Here is a 19,725-nt window from a genome sequence, read left to right on the forward strand (position 1 = left end):
AAAAACTTAAGACGCGCCGAGTTTGCTGAGGCAAACGTACAGTGTGAGGAGTTGAAGAGGTAAGTTTTAGAAATTTATTTCAAATTTAGATGCTATACTATATATTTATATTGTTTTTTTTTTTTTTTTTTAATTTTATATATATTTTTTTATATTATATACATCCATTATCACCATTTAGCGAAACAATAAAACATTTTTTATATGACAACCTTCACTGAGACCTTGTCTAGAAATAAATTTGAAGTTTATTTTCAATTATTATTTTGTAGATATATCATAATAACCAAAATAAACAATTTATGTAATATAATGAATTTTTCGTATCAACTAATTGATTGATATTGAGCCGAAAGTTTTTGATAGTTGAACTATGTCTTTTAAATCGAAGCTAGGGATATATAATCTGAGCCTTCTTTGTCTCTTTTAAATGCTCTTTCGAAATCAAAAAATTGTTTTATACAGTATTATGACTTATTCAAATTTGCTTGTAATGCATATCCACCTTAAAAAATATATATATATTCCTGCTTTTCTCACAAATATTCTAATAAAAATTTCAATAAAAAACCCTAATTTCAATTTGGAAAATTTTCACAAAACTCTGCCAAAGAAAACAGCTCACTTTTTGGCATTATTTTTAGGCTAAAATTGTCCCCAATAATTGCGAGTCATCTACAGGCGCCTTGCCCTGCCGCTCGAGCCCCTACAGTGCTCTATAAATAAATGCAGACAGGCACTTTGGCTGCCAAATGCGAAAAACGTAAACAACTGAGAATAAAACGTAAAACGTAAATAGAATTCAAGCAAATTGAAAATCATAATTTCGAAATTTAACTTAAAATCAGCTGTTGAAGCTTTCTGTGACGCATGAGAGCGAAAGAGAGAGGGAGAGAGAGAGCGTGTGAAAGAGAGATGAAATGAAAATGTAGCATTAGTTCTTGCTCTCTTAGCTATTTATATGGGGTCAAGTTGAAGGCGTTTGACGAAATGATTCTGCTTCGTTTGCGGAAAATGTTGCGAAATTTGTTTGCCAATTTGCAGAAACAGTTTGTGCGCGAATTTGCAAACGAAATGTCTGCTCGTTGTTGTTGTTGTCGTTCGTGTGACAGTAGCAACAAAATCGAATTGTTTGCAAACAAATCAAAAACTGCAATAACAATAACAATAATAACAACAATAAAAGAGCAACAACAAATTCTGAAAGCAAATTGATGTGGCGTCTGAGTGAATTGTTTTATGTGTTTTTTTCGTAAGCTCCAAGATATAAGTTTGAGGCGTGGCTCGTAAGTGCAACTCATGCAACATCGACGCAACTTCTGCACTTTCCCAATTTCAAGTTATGTCAAAAGTTTTCCAATTAATCAAAGTGTAGTAAAATGAAAAGTAAACTTTTAGAAGAGATGCAACTTAGCGAATTAATATATTTAAAAATTGTGAGGGCTTAAAAGCCCTTTTTGTAGTAAAAAATGAAGTAAAACCATTTAGAATGATTGCAAATTGTATTCACATCTGTTTGTTAACACTTTTAAAGTCGAATTTTATTTTCTTATTGATCGTTAAAAGTTATATATAACAATATATAATGAATAGCTTAGAAAAGTAAATGTTTTGTGTAATTAATAATTTATTTAAATAGCTAACAAATCACATAAACATCTGGGCATCTGCTTTAAAAGCACAGAGAGCTGCAAGTAAGACTCGCTGAAAATTATAAGTCAAGCTGGGAGCAAAGTTTTCTTTTAAAAGGGATTTAAGGAAAGAAAGCATTTAAAATGCATATATTTTTTATAGCCCGTGGTTATGAAACAAACAAACAAACATAAAAGTTTGCTTACAAAAATAACTCAGGAAAGGAAAGCATTTATAAATGAATTTTAAGGTTGAGTTGTAGACATTCTGTTATGACCTTACTTAGAGCTTCAAGAAATATTTATTTAAGAATTCAGATTAGGGGGCAATCATACGTTCACAATGATGCACTGAGAGCTGTTAGAGAAAATATTTATAAAATTATAAATAATTTAGAAAAGTTAATCGTAGCTACGTCAAATTTTATGAATTTGCAATAAAAAGCCATTCACTCTATAATCTGTTAAATTAACTATAATCTTATAAAATAGCTAATAATAAATTCTAAATAATTATTATATATTTATATTTAATTATTTATTGTTTTAATATAACATATATGTGTATATAATTAACATTTTTATAACAATTATATTATATTATTATGTATATATTTTATTACTTCATATTCAAATTCTTCCCTCTGTATCTTTCCCAGAGTTGATATTTTGGAATTGGGGATTCAGGCGAAGCGTAAGCAATACAAATCCAAATCCAAATCCGAATCCACCTACAGCTACAGCTACTTAATAAATAATATAGAAATTCTTGCTGAAATCTATGTAACTGTGTTCACAATTAATTGCAACAACAAGTGCAAATTTTTACGAGCTGCTTTTAAACAACCAAATTATATTAAATATAATAAAACGAAATATTGCAAGTGAAAGGTTATTCAATTAGAGCCCAAGACAAGATGGCCAAGCCATCAGCAACACGGAGTGACAGCAGCAACAACTGCAAGAATCAACGCAGTGGCAACGGCAGCAACACAAATCCGGCTGCCTTCAACAACAATAATAACAATAGCAATAATAATATGAATAATAGTAGCAGTAAATTGAACGGCAACATTTGCCAACCAACTCTACCCGCTCCGGCCAACACGCCGCTGAACAAGGCCATCAAGCACGACCTCTTCCCGGAGGTGACATTCTGCAATCTGTCCGTGGAGGAGCTCAACGATGGCGCCGGCCACAGTCGCACGACGGTGCGCAACAGCATCATTGCTCTGGATGGCGATGGCACCTTGACCAGCCTGATGACCGGTAATCAGGTGAAGAAGCGCAAGCGTTTGATATCGAATGAATCGGGTGATTCCATTGACTCGAGCAGCACGGAGAAGAAGACGCCCAAGATGCCGGATGGCGGCTATGGTTGGGTCGTTGTCTTTGCCTCGCTGATGATATCGCTCATCTGGGATGGTCTGTCCTTCTCCTTTGGCCTCATCCACACGGAGCTGTTGGCCTACTTTGGTGAGTCGCCAACGAAGACGGCTTGGATTAGTTCGTTGTTCTTCTCGGTGCCGCTGCTCATGGGCCCCATCTGGTCGAATCTGGTGGATAAATACGGCTGCCGCAAGATGACCATACTGGGCGGGATTGTTTCCGCCTTTGGCTTTGCCATCTCCTCCGTTTGCAATTCCATTGAAATGCTGATGATCACCTTTGGCATCATCAGTGGCCTGGGACTGGGCATTGGCTATGTGACGGCCGTGGTGTCGATTGCCTTTTGGTTCGATAAGAAGCGCAGCTTTGCCACAGGCATCGGCGCCTCGGGCACGGGCATTGGCACCTTCATCTATGCCCGCCTCACACAGTATTTGGTGGACTCGTATGGCTGGCGAGGCGCCACACTTATTTTGGGCGGCACCATGCTGAATGCGTGTGTGTGCGGCGCTCTGATGCGCGATCCGGATTGGCTGATCGAGGAGAACCGGCTGGAGAGCCGTTCGCAGAGTGTGACCACATTTTCGAATTCGAGCGTTTGTCTGGAGGAGATCAGGAAGCTGCTGGACACGGGCATCACCAAGGAGGCCGTGCTGGATACGCTGGTGACCAAGAACAACACGGAGGCCAATCAGCAGATCGACGATCCGCTCGACTCGAGCCTCAAGCGCTATCGCAGCGAACTCTTCTTGCCCACATTTCTCAGCATCCAGGAGCTGGATAGCATTTGCGAGGTGAAGAGCTTGAGTCGTCGTTCGTTGCGGCACAAGGAGGGCGCCGAGGCGCCATCACGGGAGAATCTTCTATCCCTGTCGTCGGGCGCTGCAGCCTATGGACCCACGGCGACTATTCTCGGCTCACCGGATGATACGCTCATGGGCGGCATACCGGCTGAGGTCGCGGAGGCGGCCAAGAAGAGCTATTTGGCGTCGATTGAAACACTGTCGCCGTCGGAGAAACGCTCCACGGTGGCGGGCACACCCATTGGCTCGCTGCGCTCCTCGGACGAGGGCTATCTCACCCAGAAGCACAACGATGCGCATTATGCCAGCTCGCGGTATTCCTTGAATGAAAATCTCTTCATGGGCAAACACAATTCGGCATCGCTGTCCAATCTGAGGGTCAATGAGCAGCGCCACAACTCGGTGGACATACTGAGCGATGATATGCACGCCTATTACATGTCCATCAAGGAGGAGACCTTTGCGCTGCTCGATCAACAGGCACCCAGGCACCGACCATATGCAGCTAGTGCTGGAGCTGGTTCTGGTGCTGGTGCTGGGGCCGGTGCCTCTACAGTGATTGCCATACCCGAACACGAACAGGATAACAGCGAGCTGGCCTTGCGCCGTTCCCGTCTGGACAGTATTACGGGCATTCGCCGTCTGTCGCGCTCCAAGAAGCCCAATCCGCATCGCTCGAATCTGCGTCGCAACATCTCCATCAGGAACTCCAACTTCCTGAAGGATATGCGCATACATCGCAACTCCATACATTATCGCGGCGCCATGCTCAATACGCATCGATATCGTCTGCGCGCCTCCTCCTGCCCCAACATCTATCGCAACTCAATGACCACCATTGCCAAGGAGGAAGAAGACGTGAGTAGAGGAACTGGGTTGATATATAAGTTGAATGTAGACAGGGCGAAAATATGGGTAGGTTATAATATATACTAAGTTCATTATCTAAATTATTATTAGTTTATGATTTTATCTGCAAAATTTGCGCAGTTAAGATAATAGAGTGTGGAAAGATTTTGGAAAAAGTTATTCAAATTTAAATATACTAAAAATTTGTGTTAGATTAGAGCTAAATTTGTGTAGGTCGATGCTCCCGCTGAAATATATATTTTAATAGAGCAAAAAGATTCAATTCATGTAGATCAAATATATGCTAAAATATATATGTACAGTAATTCGAAAAATCGCCATTTCTTTTCAAATTATCGAGAATCATAGAGAACGAGATTCTTTCAAGAGAATAGAATTTTGTTCAATTTACCGCGATTTTCGATTAAGCGTTGTACGAATTATCGAGACTCGACTGTATATGTAAGATATTTATAATCATTTCATTTTGCTTGCTATTTGACCTGCATTTGAGCTCATATATATAATCTTTTACATAGATTATGCACTCTATTCTGTTATAGATCAATTCTTAGTCAGTTTTTAACTCGCTCTCGTTTGCTCTATGCCAGTTATCAGGCGACTTGGAGTCCAAGTCCACATCATGCTGTGTCGCTTGACAACCATTTGCTCTGTATTCAGCTCAAGGCGCGATTATCGAGGTGCTCTGAAATATAAAAGTAAATAAATAAATATATATAATATATATATTTATTAATGATGTGTATATACAGACAGAGTTAAGTGTTCCACTGATAAGCGGCCATTCAGACAGCATTTGTTTCCGTATTGCCTAATTCTTTACACAGTATTAATAATGTTATCTAACTCTCTATCTCTCGCTCTCTTTGTTTGTAGACCTGGTATGAGAGTTTTGTGGACACCATGAAATCGGTGTTTGATTTCTCGCTCTTCTTGGATAAAAAGTTTGCGCTCTTCAATCTATCGACATTGTTTTTGTTCATTTGGTAAGTACTGAATACTGAATACTGAATACCGAATACTGAGAGATCATTCATAATCCGAAGGTCTCAATCTGCGCAAGTCAAAATGTGTATTCTATATAATCTATATATGTATGTTTATATATAGGTATATGTATGAAATAGCAACGACCATAACGAGTCGCAAAGCTGCCCAAGTACAAATGTCGCAAACATTTTTGGCAAATGCTCAAAATATCGTCTATTCTAATGAAATTATGAACCCCTTGATGTGCCCATAGGGGTATTCAAGCATTGCTAAATACATAATTCTAAAAAGCCAATACAGCATTTAGTGATTGTTATTTTTATTATCAGTTTACTGTGCATTTTTCTAAAATACTACAGGGTACCGCTTAGTCCACTAATACAAAAATACAAAACTTTGTCTGACATCATATCATTCTAATCTCTTAATAAAACACTAAACTGACACGCACATCAAGTCGTTAGCCTAATAAACGTGTTACAGGGTATCACACGTCTGGTTTTGCTAACCGTAAAGGCAAACAAATTTTGTTATCTTTGTTGTATGCAATGTCAATTACCTACATCAAATAATATAACTAACTATATACTTTTTACAGGTTTATCATACCCTATCTTTATCTGCCCGATTACATGAAGACTTACAACTACGAGGTGAGCGTTAGCGCTGTGCTCATATCGGCAATTGGCATTGCGCAAACAGTGGGTATGATCGGCCTTGGCTACCTGGGCGATCTGCCCTGGATGAACATCAATATTTGCTATTCCATATGCATGCTGAGTAAGTTGGTATTATAGGTAGTAGATAAGGGAGATAGGAAATTATAGATAGATAATGAAAAAATCAGAATGGCCTCTCTATGTGATTTTTATAAATTCAAGCAAAGGAAATTTGAATATTAGAGCTCTTTAATGAATTATAATTTTTGCTTTTACAGTTTGTGGTGCTTCGGTATTTTTTATGCCCATGCTAATAACCAGCTACAATGGACTGATGACCATGTGTGTAATATTTGGATTCACTTTTGCCAGTTCGTTTTCGTTTACGCCCAGCATCTTGGTCAGTCTGGTTGATTTGGATGATTTCACTTGTGCCTACGGTTTGGTGCTGCTGATCCAGGGCGTTGGCATGATAGCCGGTCCGCCCATAGCAGGTGCCATTTTTGAATATACGGGCAGGTATGTGGTTAAACGAATTGAAATGATTTTAATTTGCACATTATTGATTATATGTATATATATTATCTATTGTCAACAGATGGGACGACTCCTTCTACTATGCGGGCATATTTATAGCACTCTCCGGCGTCTGTTCGTATATGATTGAGTTCTGTGAGGACAAAGCAACTAAGGAGAGTGATAGTGATGTCTCAGAGACTAAAAAAGCTCAACTTTTACATTAGATTACTTATATGAACACTCACACACATACAGTAGAAGAAAATGAAAACAAAATATATACATATATAATTCAAGGTACTAAAATTGACAAACTTCAGTGCAATTAAGCAGCACTGCGGCCTCAAAAAAACACAAAAACAAAAGAGAAAACAAAAGTTAATGGACTAGCATTAAATGTTATCAAGTTTCTTATGTCAAATGCTGTTGCAGCTAAAAAACAAAACAACATAAAACTCAAAGCGAATTAGTAGATAATTAATGAATTGTATGTAAGCAGAAAAGCAAACAAAAACAATTTGACTTGAAAACTAATTATTAAAACAACTATATTAGTTAACTAAAGCACTAGGACAACTACATTGTACGTATACTCCAATACCACACATTAACAACAACAACAACAACAAGAAAAACATTATATACTAATAAAAAGATCAAACTATACACATTATATGATTATAATAATAATATATATTCAATATATCAATTGCAGTGCATCACTGCCATGCGCAAAACGGGTTCCCCACATTGTCTTCTTTATTAACGCGAATAATAGTTAGAGATATACGTTCGAAAAGTAATATTCAATAACTAAATTATATACTAATCTAATATAAAAGAAATATGCCTACATTTTGAAAGAACAACCAAGAAATATACACATAAACTAAACCAATCTATGTAACGTATGCAATAAATTCAAAGACAATTTTTCAAACAATCTTAGCGAAAGTCTTCAAACAAATTGAAATTAACAATAGCTACAACTTTTGTAAATAGAGCAATGTTAAAAAAAAAAAAGTTTAGCACCCGAATTGCAAATGGTATGCAACAAGTTTTTATCAATTTTTGTCATTAAAGGAAAAAAAATAAATAAATAAAAAAAATACCGTAACAGTTCAAGTATTATTAAAAATATAAATCAATTGAGAGGTACACGTAGCGCACTGAGGACAATTTAGCCTATGCCCAAAAAGCAACTAGAATTATGTATTCATATATATAAAATAACTATATATGATAAAGCACATTTCAATTTAGTTTAAAACAAAATTAACTAACGCCTAATAACAACATCTACAGCTGTACTTGTTGTTTCTAACAATTTTTTTTAGACCTAAGCACAATATTTAGCAATTAAAACTATATAAAATTTAAAATGCAATTCTAAACTGTTTACAAACATCAATTAACTAAACATAAATCGCTATATACATTATATGCTAAAAATATTATTCAGCAAACAATTAAATAATAATTTTGAAAGATGAGAACCGAAAGAAAATAGTTTGTTTTCTTGGAGCTCCCTGTTTAAATAACAAAATCTTTGGGTTTGTATTTTTGTAATATTTATTGTGTATATATTAATATTATACTGCTTTGGGTCTGGCAAATACAAATGTTTATAAATAATTTGATTTTATTTCTGGTTTGTTTTCGATTTTTAATATTTTTAATTTTAAATATATATAAACTTCGTAATTGTCGGCGACATAATCGAATTGATTTAGCATTATCACCACGATTTGTTTTTGTGTTTATTTAGTTTTTGTTTTCTTGTATAATAATTATGTATTAAACTTATATAATATATATATTTCATTCTTTTGATGCATGTCTGTGTTATCTTTATATGTATATATCGTTAAATGTTATGCAAATCACACAAAAACAAATCAAATGCGACAAAATATATATATTAACAAATCCGAAACATATTAATGTTGTACAATGCAGTAGAAGAAAAGCAGCCACCACGATGGGGGAGGGGGTGGTAGGAGAAACGAGGGGTAGATAAACGAATCACAATGAGACAAATTCACATATAGTACGTTTATATAGAATATATAATATATGTATATGTATTTTACACGCCATTCATCAATTACTGCTCAGCCAAAATGTAACTAGCGAACTAACTAAATTTACACAAAAATATTTGTATTTTTTGTTTGTTTTGTTTTTTGTTTCATATATACGTATGTTTAAAGTTTACAAAATTTAGAAATCACGCACGACACATTTTACATATACAATTGTTAATCTGTAGTTTATTTAAAATTGAATTTAATGATGCATTTATGAATAGTTTATTTTCTTTTTTACTATTTTTACTATTTCATTTTCAGCGATTATTTTAGTTTTCTGTTCGTTCTGTTTTTTTTTTTTTAACATTACGCTTAGTGTCGATATCGTTCCACTAGTTTTGCGATTTAACTATTTCTTTGCAGCTAAGTTTATATTTACGGTTATTCTTTTACTTGAATAAAAAAATGAAAACAATAGGTCTGCATCCACTACCTTCTAAGAGTTAGTCACTAGTAGCTTTTACAGAAGCGGCTATCAGCTGTCGGCTACGGATATCCAAAGTGCAGGCAACGGCAAAAAACATATTACTCCTAGCAGCAGCCGCTATTAACCGCACCACCCGCACCGCCGGCGCCGGGTAGTGCTGGATTTGTGGGCGTTGCCTGTTGCCCGATTTTAATGCCATTTGCCTGGAAGTGGTCATAAAGCGATTAATCATATCATTTTTATGCACAATAATTCATCGTTTCATACCTCATTGTTTATGTCGAATACACCCTCCTGTATCTTCTCGTAAATCTCTTTGGCTGTATTTATGAAGGCCTCCTCCACATTGGCCGCCGTGCGTGCCGATGTCTCCATAAAGACTAGGCCATGTTCGCGTGCGAATGCCTCGCCCTCCTCCTTTTTCACCTCACGCCTCGAGTCCAGATCGCTTTTGTTGCCAATGAGCATGATGACCATGTTGGAGTTTGAGTGCTGACGCGCATCCTCCAGCCATGTGGTCAAGTGGTTGAAGGTCTCTCGCCTTGTGATGTCATAGACAAGCAGAGCGCCTGCCGCTCCACGATAATACGATCGTGTGATAGATCTAAATTACATATATTATTAACAAAAATTACATATATTATTATAATTTCTGTTTGTTTGCGAACGCACCTGAATGCCTCTTGGCCGGCTGTATCCCAGATTTGCAATTTAATTTGTTTGCCATCGATGGTGATCATGCGTGCGCCGAACTCAACGCCAATTGTCAGATCATGCACCGGCTGGAAGCGCTTGTCCGTGAATTGCAGCAGCAGACATGATTTACCAACGCCTAGAAAAATGTACAAAGAAAAACTCATTTAGTAATTGGTATACAATTTTAAACGCTAGGTGAAAGTTTTTTTTTTTTTTTTTATTTGTTAAAAGCAAAACAAGATAGCCAGACGGGCAGACCATTAAAATTATTCCACCCAACAAATAAACAAAGCTTTAAAATAGCTAGAGAAATAGTACTACATATATAAGTTAACAACAAATATATTTTTCAAGTTAAAAACAAAAATATTCTGCATTGCAACAAAACCCAATGGGAATTGTTGCAACACAAATAAAACGTAACAAGCTGATCAGACCAATAAGCCAAAACTGCTGACACCATGTCTAGCGGACTTCCTGCACACGCCAACCAGAGCTCCAGCAATTCCAAGAAGAATTGCACAACGGTTCAACAACACCACGAGCGACGCCGCTGCCAACGTCGTCGACTGAACCACAGCTTAGCTAGGGATAGAATTGATTTAAGTAATTTAGTTGCAAATTTGTTCTTCAATAAAGCGGACTGCATTTAAGCAGTGAAATATCAAAACATCTTATTTTTTCCCGTTTTAATAAAGAAAGAACTTAACTGGCGCCCGAGCAGGGACCGGCTTCGCGCGCAATACAGCAAAACGTTTAGTACGTGCGTGATACTGCAAGTTAAAAGCAGAGTCGGTTTAAATAAAACGAATATTCGATCGCGTTACAACACAGCAAAACGCCTGTACGAGCGCGACCGAAAATCACCAAAGCAACTCACGTCGCGTAACTTCGACGTTCGGTGGAATTCGTTAAAGGTAGTCTGGAACGTAATAGTTCGATTGCCCATCGGTGGACGGTAATCCTGTACGGCCCGCCCACAGGATACTTCAACGGAGTCTGGTCGCAGGATCCCCAGTAGGTACAACCAAAAAGGATGAAATCCGGATCAGCAGTGAAGACCGCCACATCATCATTATTGTAAGTTAGAAACATAAGAACACGAAACAAGAAACTAACAAAACTAAAACTAAAACAAATAAGTGTAATAAAATATAAGAAAAGTTTTTGAGAAAAATAAAAATTAAATAAGTGTAATAAAATATAAGAAAGATTTTTGAGAGAAATAAAAATCAAACAAGTTTAAGAAAATTTAAGAAAAATTTTTAGAAAAATAAAGAGAAAAATAAAATATTAAAAAAAAAAAAAAAAAAAAAAAAAAAAAAAAAAAAAAAACACACACAAAAAATAAAAAAGCGTAAAGCGATCAAATTCAAAGTGACTACAATAGTAGTATAAAATAACCCAACTTTGCGATTCCCAAGGGACCCTCCAAAGTAGAAGGGAAAAACCAGCCACTGGTCTTAATACAAAATAAAAATAAAAGCTAAATTTAAATTAAAAAAAAAAAAAAATTTTTATATCAGAAATTTCTTTATATTAAATTAAGTTGTACTAATGATAATCATAAACTAACACTAACTAACTAACTAAATTCAATCAAAAATCCACCTGTAAACATAAAACAATAGATCAAAGTCACAGTTGATAACGTATGGCTAACGAGAATAATTTGATTAGGCCCCCAGTGTTAGTCGAACAACCCCAAGTAGGTGCACACATTATCAATAGGCAGCAACAACGACATATAGACCGTCAGAACGAACACTTGCAGAACAGAGGCATGGCGAATAACGCAGAACAGTTGATTGCAGCCACTGTCGCTCAAATTTTGACAGAACAACTTCCGACGCTAGTGAGACAAATAGTTAACCCTTCTAGAGAATTCAATGACGTGAACGATCAGACCATAAACGACAATCAAAATTTGAACGACCTTAACAGAGTACCAGACATTGTCAAAAGTCTTAGGGAATTTTCCGGCAACAAAATCGAATTTAGCTCATGGAAAAAGAGTGTGGATCGCATACTCTCCATATATGCAAGCCAAGTTGGATCACCAATGTACTATGGCATTTTGCATACCGTGAGAAATAAGATCATCGGTCAAGCCGACGCGGCCCTCGAATCTTACAATGTTCCCCTTAATTGGAGTGCCATCTCCAAGTGTCTCACACTGCACTATGCAGATAAAAGAGATATAAATACATTAGAATACGAGATGACTATGTTAATACAGGGCAACAACCAGACAGTAGAACAGTTTTATCAGGTTGTCTACAACCAGCTGACTTTAATATTGAACAAAGTAGGATGTATGGAACTAAATAGAGAGTCGGAACTACTCATGACGAAAATGTACAGGGAAAAAGCATTAGACACTTTCATCAGAGGTTTGAGAGGAGACTTGCCACGTATTCTTAGCATAAAGGAACCAACAGACCTTCCCTCAGCTCTCCATTTATGTTTGAAATTAGAAAATCAGAACTATAGAACAAACATAGCATTCAATAAAAGCCATCAAACAGGTCACAAAAGCGTAGCTCGAAACGCAACACCACCCATGTTGCCATCGCGTATGGTTCAATACGCACAAAATCCCCCTCAGATGATGAGATCTGTACCAATTGGTTTCAGAACTCAAGTGCCAATGCAACATGCATGGCCAAATACCATTAATCAGGGACACCAATACCATAGACAACAATATTACCAAACGCAACCTCAACAGACAAACGTACCGCCCCGACCATTAGCACCCAAACCACAGCCACGCCCCGAACCAATGGACATTGACAAAAGCATCCAAACACGGATGGTAAATTACATGAACAGGCCAAATTTTGAACTAGGGAAAAGACCCCCACCAATAACAAATACAACGGACAAAAGACAAAGAAATTTTAATATTCAAATGGGAGAGGAATATCCCGACAATGACTATCACAACGCTTCCATAAGTATGGAAGAATACGGACAGACCATCGAAAGCTACGAACAACAGAACGAACACGAACAATCACTACAAGAGTACGCACAACAAATTGAACAAAATGACGACGAACAAGAGAGCCCCATTGAACATGATAACATTAATTTTTTAGAATAACTAGCTCTTCGCTTCCTTACATAGAATGTAAGACAAAAAGCGGAGAGATACTTAAAATACTAATAGACACAGGTTCGAACAGAAATTACATACAGCCCAAACTAGTTTCTAACCCGATTCCCAATCAAAAGCCTTTCGAAGCCGTAACAGTCGGCGGAAATATAAGAATAACTCACCATAAAATCGCTAATCTCTTTGACAGACAAGATATCCAAGTAAAGTTTTTCCTATTACCTACGTTAAAAGCATTTGACGCAATTCTGGGCAACGACAGCCTTAAAGAACTAGAGGCCGTAATCCATAGCAGCAAGAATCAATTAATAATTAAAGATACCATATTTATACCCCTTAAACAGAAAAAAATCGAGGCAGTTAACACTGTCATACCACGGACAGATCACATGACTATCGAACAGAAACAAAGATTAAAACAGTTAGTTACGAAATACCCCAATTTATTTGCCACCCCAAACGAAAAATTAACCTACACAACCAATGTAAAAGCAGAAATTCGAACCAAGACAGACTCACCCATATATTCCAAATTTTACCAATTCCCAATGTCTTTAAAAGACGAAGTCCATAAACAAATACGAGAACTTTTAGAGGACGGAATTATTCGCCCATCCCGATCACCCTACAATTCACCTGTGTGGATTGTTCCCAAGAAAATGGATGCTTCCCAAGAGAAAAAGTATAGAATGGTTATTGATTACAGAAAGCTTAACAAAGAAACAATAGCAGACAAGTACCCTATTCCAGAAATAAACGAAGTACTAGCACAACTTGGGAATAATAAAATTTTTTCAGTGCTTGACTTAAAAAGTGGCTTCCATCAAATTCCATTAAAAGAAGCAGATATTGAAAAGACCGCCTTCTCCGTAAACAACGGAAAATACGAGTTTACACGACTCCCTTTCGGTCTGAAAAACGCACCTTCTATTTTTCAAAGGGCGTTAGATGACATTCTTCGTGATCATATCGGCAAGATATGCTTCATTTACATAGACGACATTATCATATTTAGCAAAGATAATGAAACACATGCAGAAAATCTTGACACAATTTTTCGAACTCTTCAAGAAGCTAACATGAAATGTCAGTTAGACAAATGCGAGTTCTTTAAAGACAAGGTAGAATTTCTCGGCTTTGTCATCTCAGATAAAGGCGTCGAGACTAACCCAGACAAAATAGCAACCATAGCCAAGTATCCCTATCCAAAAACACTCAAAGACTTGAGATCTTTCCTCGGACTCTCTAGCTACTATAGAAAGTTCATAAGAGATTTCGCTAAGTTGGCAAAACCACTTAGCTCTCTTTTAAGAGGGGAGGATGGACGAGTGTCCAAAAGCCAGTCTTCAAAAAAACTTATTAATCTCAGTCAAGAAGCCATTGATTCCTTTGACAAAATCAAAAACGCTCTAATATCCAATGAAGTTATTTTACAATACCCAGACTTTAATAAGGAATTTCAATTAACAACAGACGCATCCAATTATGCAATTGGAGCAGTCTTATCTCAGAATAAACGACCCATATGCTTCCTTTCAAGAACATTGTCAAAATCCGAAGAAAATTACGCCACTAATGAAAAAGAAATGTTGGCGATTATTTGGGCACTAAAAGCCCTCAAAAATTACCTTTACGGTAAGGCAAAAGTAAAAATATACACAGATCATCAACCACTTACACATTCGCTTAGCAGTTGGAATGGCAACGCTCGAATCAAAAGATGGAAAACGTACCTAGAAGAGTTTGATTATGAACTCCTTTATAAACCAGGCAGGGATAACACAGTAGCAGACGCATTGTCAAGAATACCCATAGTAAACCAAATCAATTCAGTAACATCCACTCAGCATAGCGCAGAAAGTTCAAGTCACAACCTAATACCTAGTATAGAGGTCCCGATAAACGTATTCAAGAACCAAATATTCTTAAACAAAGCAAACACAGACGACTATAAATTCCAAATCCCTTTCCCAACTTTCCATAGACATCTAATAACTAGACAAGAGTACACAGAAAATAACTTAGTTCAGATATTAAAAAAGCATTTAAACCCTTCTGTAATTAACGGGATAATAACGTCAGAAGAAATCATGAACCAAATTCAACAAATATACCCCAAACACTTTAGGAATTATAAAATCAGATTCACCCAGACACAAGTGAAGGACTTGACTAATGAAACAGAGCAGGACGAACATATACTAAAAATACACAATAGAGCTCACCGCAACGCAATAGAAAATAAAAAACAATTATCAGAAACCCATTACTTCCCCAAAATGAAACAGAAAATAGCGGCATTAGTCAAACAATGTCAAGTCTGTAAAGAAGAAAAATACGACAGACAACCAAACAACCCTAAACTAAATGAAACACCCATACCTCAATATCCTGGACATATAATTCATGTAGACATATACACGACAGGCAAAAACTTAGTACTGACAGCAATAGATAAATTTTCGAAATTAGCCCAAGGACGCATCATCAAATCTAGAGCAATAGAGGACATAAAAAAACCACTTCACGACATTTTATTTTATTATGGAGTTCCGAAATTCGTGGTCATAGATAACGAAAAATCTCTGAATTCAGCATCCATAACATTCATGATGCGAGATCAATTAGGGATTGAAATTTATAACACTCCACCTTATAAAAGCACAGTCAACGGCCAAGTCGAACGATTTCACTCTACGCTTTCAGACATTATGAGATGTAACAAGAGAAAACAAGAATATAAAACCTTTCAAGAATTAATTGACAAATCAATATACGACTATAACTACACCATTCATTCAACGACTAACAGACGACCACTAGATTTGTTTTTTGGCAGAAACCTAACGACGAACCCAGAACAATATGAAAAATCTAGACAAGACAACATTGACAGACTTAGACAGAAACAAACAATAGACTTACAGAACCACAATAAAAGACGCAACGAAATACGTACCTACACACCAGGACAAGAAATATACGTCAAGATCAACAACAGACTAGGAACTAAATTGTCTCCCAGATACAAAAAAGAAACAGTAAAAGAGGACAGAAACACAACAGTACTAACCTCAACAAATAGAGTCATACATAAAAGTAATATTAAAAACGTTTGACATTTATAGACTACTCGTAATAATGGCGATGATGGTACAACCTATCGAACCGAATATGGACATAACGAACCATACGGCAGCACAAACCATAACGATCTACGACGGACTAGGCAAAATACAAACAACGACGACAAGAATTATTCACATCATTAACTTAGGCAAAATTAAAGAAGCTTTAGAGCAGATAGAATTTCATACAGAAAAAAATTTAAAATTTAGCAGTTTATACCACACCTTGCACCACGAAATTAACCAAACTCACTTGACTTTACGCACTATAGATTATGACATTAACAAGAGGACCACAAGGGCCATTAATATTCTAGGCACAGCTTGGAAATACATAGCAGGCAACCCAGATCATGATGACTTCGTGCAGATAGAAGAACATATTAATAAAGTTATAGATAACAATAACAAACAAGTAATAATAAACTCACAGTTAGAACAAAGATTAAATAAGCTGACCACAGTTACCAATACCCTTACAAACAATATACGGAAAGACGATAGATTCACACACGATATAGCGCAAAGTTTACAGAACCAAGTTAGATTGATCAAAGAGGAGGTTATTAATATAAAATATGCCATACAATGGGCAAAAGTTAACGTAATAAACTCATTTTTACTAAAAAAAGCAGAAATAGATGAAATAGAGAGAATCTTCAAAGCTGGTAGAATGCCTTCATTATCTGTAGAAGAAATGCTAGAATATTCAGACGTGGCCATATTTCACAATACTACTACTTTGTTTTATGTAATTAAAATACCTAACGTAGAAGAAAATGATTATGAAAATCTAATTGTGAAACCAGTCGTAAGAAATAACGCTATCATAAATATAGAGTATAAAGAAATATTGTCTCGAAAAAATGTAATGTTTGGAACTATAAAAAATTGTAAAAAATATAATAACATTAAGATTTGTTCAAAAAATAACATTGTCAACATTAGCAATAGTACATGTTTGCCTAGGCTCCTCAATGGAGAAAAGTCGCTGTGTGAGTTCAGTAACGCCGAGCATGTGGAACCCATCGAAGAAGTGGCCAACGGTCTTCTGATCCTCAACAACTTTGATGGAGTGGTGACATCGACCACAACAAGTACATGGTTAAACGGCACCTATGTCATTCGCTTTACCAACGAGTCCATTTCAATTGGCAACCGGACTTTCAACAACCTAGAGAGCAGCACACTGAGAGTCGGCTCCTCGATAATCCAGATGACACCAGAAGAATCGAGACGACTCCAAATTCTATCACTAAAGGCTTTGCAGGCATTACACATCAACAATACCCAAAGACTAGAACACCTAAAACTTACGACACATGCAATATCATCCATAATATTGGTTTGCATAGTCGTGATAATCATTGTCATTGCCTTCCTCTACATAAAGAGAGCGAAAAAAATTACGTTACTACTGGACAATAGCCAGGTAAAGAAAGTAACAGAGGCACCAAGACGAACCATAGAAAACATACAGTTCAACGACATTCCCTTCTTTTAATGATCGCTTGAGGACAAGCTCAAATCAAAGGGGGAAGAGTTAACAACAAATATATTTTTCAAGTTAAAAACAAAAATATTCTGCATTGCAACAAAACCCAATGGGAATTGTTGCAACACAAATAAAACGTAACAAGCTGATCAGACCAATAAGCCAAAACTGCTGACACCATGTCTAGCGGACTTCCTGCACACGCCAACCAGAGCTCCAGCAATTCCAAGAAGAATTGCACAACGGTTCAACAACACCACGAGCGACGCCGCTGCCAACGTCGTCGACTGAACCACAGCTTAGCTAGGGATAGAATTGATTTAAGTAATTTAGTTGCAAATTTGTTCTTCAATAAAGCGGACTGCATTTAAGCAGTGAAATATCAAAACATCTTATTTTTTCCCGTTTTAATAAAGAAAGAACTTAACTTATATAATTGTAGTATGGATCTTAGTAAATGTTCAAGCTAACTAAATTCATCAATAACAAAACAAGGGGTTCGGTACAAAAATTCGACTTTTCTTGAGGAATACCCATATATGAAATAGTTTCGAGCTCAATTGATTATTTGACTTGATATTTATTATAAGGGTTAAATAAACTGATATCTAATTGAATTTTGTTCAAATTAACCCCCATGAATTTATTATAGTAAAAACATTTTTTTACTGGATTATAAATAATGATGGTAATCAGGTAAACAATTCTGTCTATTTCAATTTTTTGTTATCTGACCAAAAAACATCTCTCAATATGCCCAACTAGATATAGAGTCACATTGTATGATAAAAATACCACTTAATAGGTTTTGTAATTCCCTAGTCAGAAAAATTATTTTAATATCGCTATTATGAAATAATATAATGATATCATAGGAATACCATATGCTTCTTATATTATATAAACCCCGCAAACATTAATCAGAAAAAAAATACTGTTTTAATCGAGAGCAACAAAAATATGCTAAATACCCTTATTGGAAAAAAAAATTCGCAGATAACAGCATGAAGGAAATCTGCAAAATCCTATACGAAATCAACAGCTGTTTAATTGCTGTAAATCAGAAGCTTTATCTGTGTGGTTACATGTATGTGTATGCATATATACATATGGACAGTGCTGATAAGCGGAGCAGAGTGTAATGAAATAGATATTTTTTGTTGTCTCTTGCAGACTTTATGGACAATAGCCAAAAGAGCAAAAATCATGCTAAAGTGCATGCAAGCAGAAGTTTGCCGATTTGGGGTTGTTGGGTTGTTGGTGGGTCGAGCAACGGTTGACTCAGCAGGCAGGCAGGCAGGCAACAGCAGGTCGCTAACATACGACCGACTGCTCCCCCTTGCGTATGTACACAGTAAGCAACTGTTAACTTCAACAGTGTGGAGTAACGCCCGCGCCTTTCTATGCCGAGGCGTTGTTATGGTTTTATTGATTTTTCCTTGCTGTGTGGGTTTTATCGTGGGCTGCATTGCAGCTGCTGCTCTCTATTCACTGCACTTGACGACTCAGACTTGAGATGCAGCCAAAGGGCAAACACACTATTTGAAACGCTACGCAGTTTGGCAGTTTTCGTTGCCTTTGTTTTGTTGTTGTGTTGTCTACACAATTCGAGCACTATAATTTTCACTCAGACACTGTCATATGGATATTTTGATCAGCACTCACCAGTGTCGCCAATGATAATATATTTAAACAAATACGCGTAGGACATGTTTGCAGTTAGTTAGGCTTTAAATTCTATAATAGATACTTCTTAAATAATTATGAACGCAGTTTATAGCAATAATAACACGCAATTTCAATCCGTATAGTTTTGCAAGCTGACTGATGATGACGACTGGTGCTGATTAACGATAACGATAAACATGCAGCCAGGGATGCAGCGAATTGGGAATGCAGAGTTGCCA

At 36.6% G+C, this 19,725-nt stretch overlaps 2 protein-coding genes across 4 annotated transcripts; one reads left to right on the forward strand and one right to left on the reverse strand.

Moving 5' to 3' along the window:
• The first annotated feature begins 1,038 nt into the window (after positions 1-1,038).
• chk (chaski) lies at positions 1,039-9,457 on the forward strand. 3 transcript variants are annotated; one of them, XM_089470754.1, is made up of 6 exons: positions 1,039-1,286; positions 2,291-4,738; positions 5,570-5,679; positions 6,282-6,463; positions 6,621-6,861; positions 6,941-9,457. In XM_089470754.1, exons 2-6 carry the CDS (start codon positions 2,549-2,551, stop codon positions 7,083-7,085), a joined length of 2,868 nt encoding a protein of 955 aa, XP_089326880.1. In that variant the 5' UTR covers positions 1,039-1,286; positions 2,291-2,548; the 3' UTR covers positions 7,086-9,457. The 3 variants fall into 3 exon arrangements, with proteins under 3 accessions (XP_089326880.1, XP_089326881.1, XP_017868364.1); XM_089470755.1 differs by having other exon boundaries at positions 1,039-1,252; XM_018012875.2 differs by lacking the exon at positions 1,039-1,286 and having other exon boundaries at positions 2,426-4,681.
• Rab2 (RAS oncogene family member Rab2) lies at positions 6,283-19,682 on the reverse strand. Its single transcript, XM_018011317.2, has 4 exons — positions 19,484-19,682; positions 10,051-10,210; positions 9,646-9,982; positions 6,283-9,581 (listed from the first exon to the last, which is right to left on the reverse strand). Exons 1-4 carry the CDS (start codon positions 19,527-19,529, stop codon positions 9,483-9,485), a joined length of 642 nt encoding a protein of 213 aa, XP_017866806.1. The 5' UTR covers positions 19,530-19,682; the 3' UTR covers positions 6,283-9,482.
• Positions 19,683-19,725: the final 43 nt, after the last annotated feature.

The sequence above is a fragment of the Drosophila arizonae genome, chromosome 5, assembly GCF_054131065.1.
Source record: "Drosophila arizonae isolate 15081-1271.41 chromosome 5, UAZ_ARI_1.0, whole genome shotgun sequence".
NCBI lineage: Eukaryota > Metazoa > Arthropoda > Insecta > Diptera > Drosophilidae > Drosophila > Drosophila arizonae.

Coding starts and splice junctions, on each gene's coding strand:
- Rab2 (XM_018011317.2), bottom strand. CDS start 19,529: ATGTCCTACGCGTATTTGTTTAAATATATTATCATTGGCGACACTG. Junction 10,211..19,483: donor TATTATCATTGGCGACACTG/GTGAGTGCTGAT, acceptor ACATTTTTCTAG/GCGTTGGTAAATCATGTCTG. Junction 9,582..9,645: donor TATTCGACATAAACAATGAG/GTATGAAACGAT, acceptor GACCACTTCCAG/GCAAATGGCATTAAAATCGG.
- chk (XM_089470754.1), top strand. CDS start 2,549: ATGGCCAAGCCATCAGCAACACGGAGTGACAGCAGCAACAACTGCAAG. Junction 5,680..6,281: donor ACATTGTTTTTGTTCATTTG/GTAAGTACTGAA, acceptor TACTTTTTACAG/GTTTATCATACCCTATCTTT. Junction 6,862..6,940: donor ATTTTTGAATATACGGGCAG/GTATGTGGTTAA, acceptor TATTGTCAACAG/ATGGGACGACTCCTTCTACT.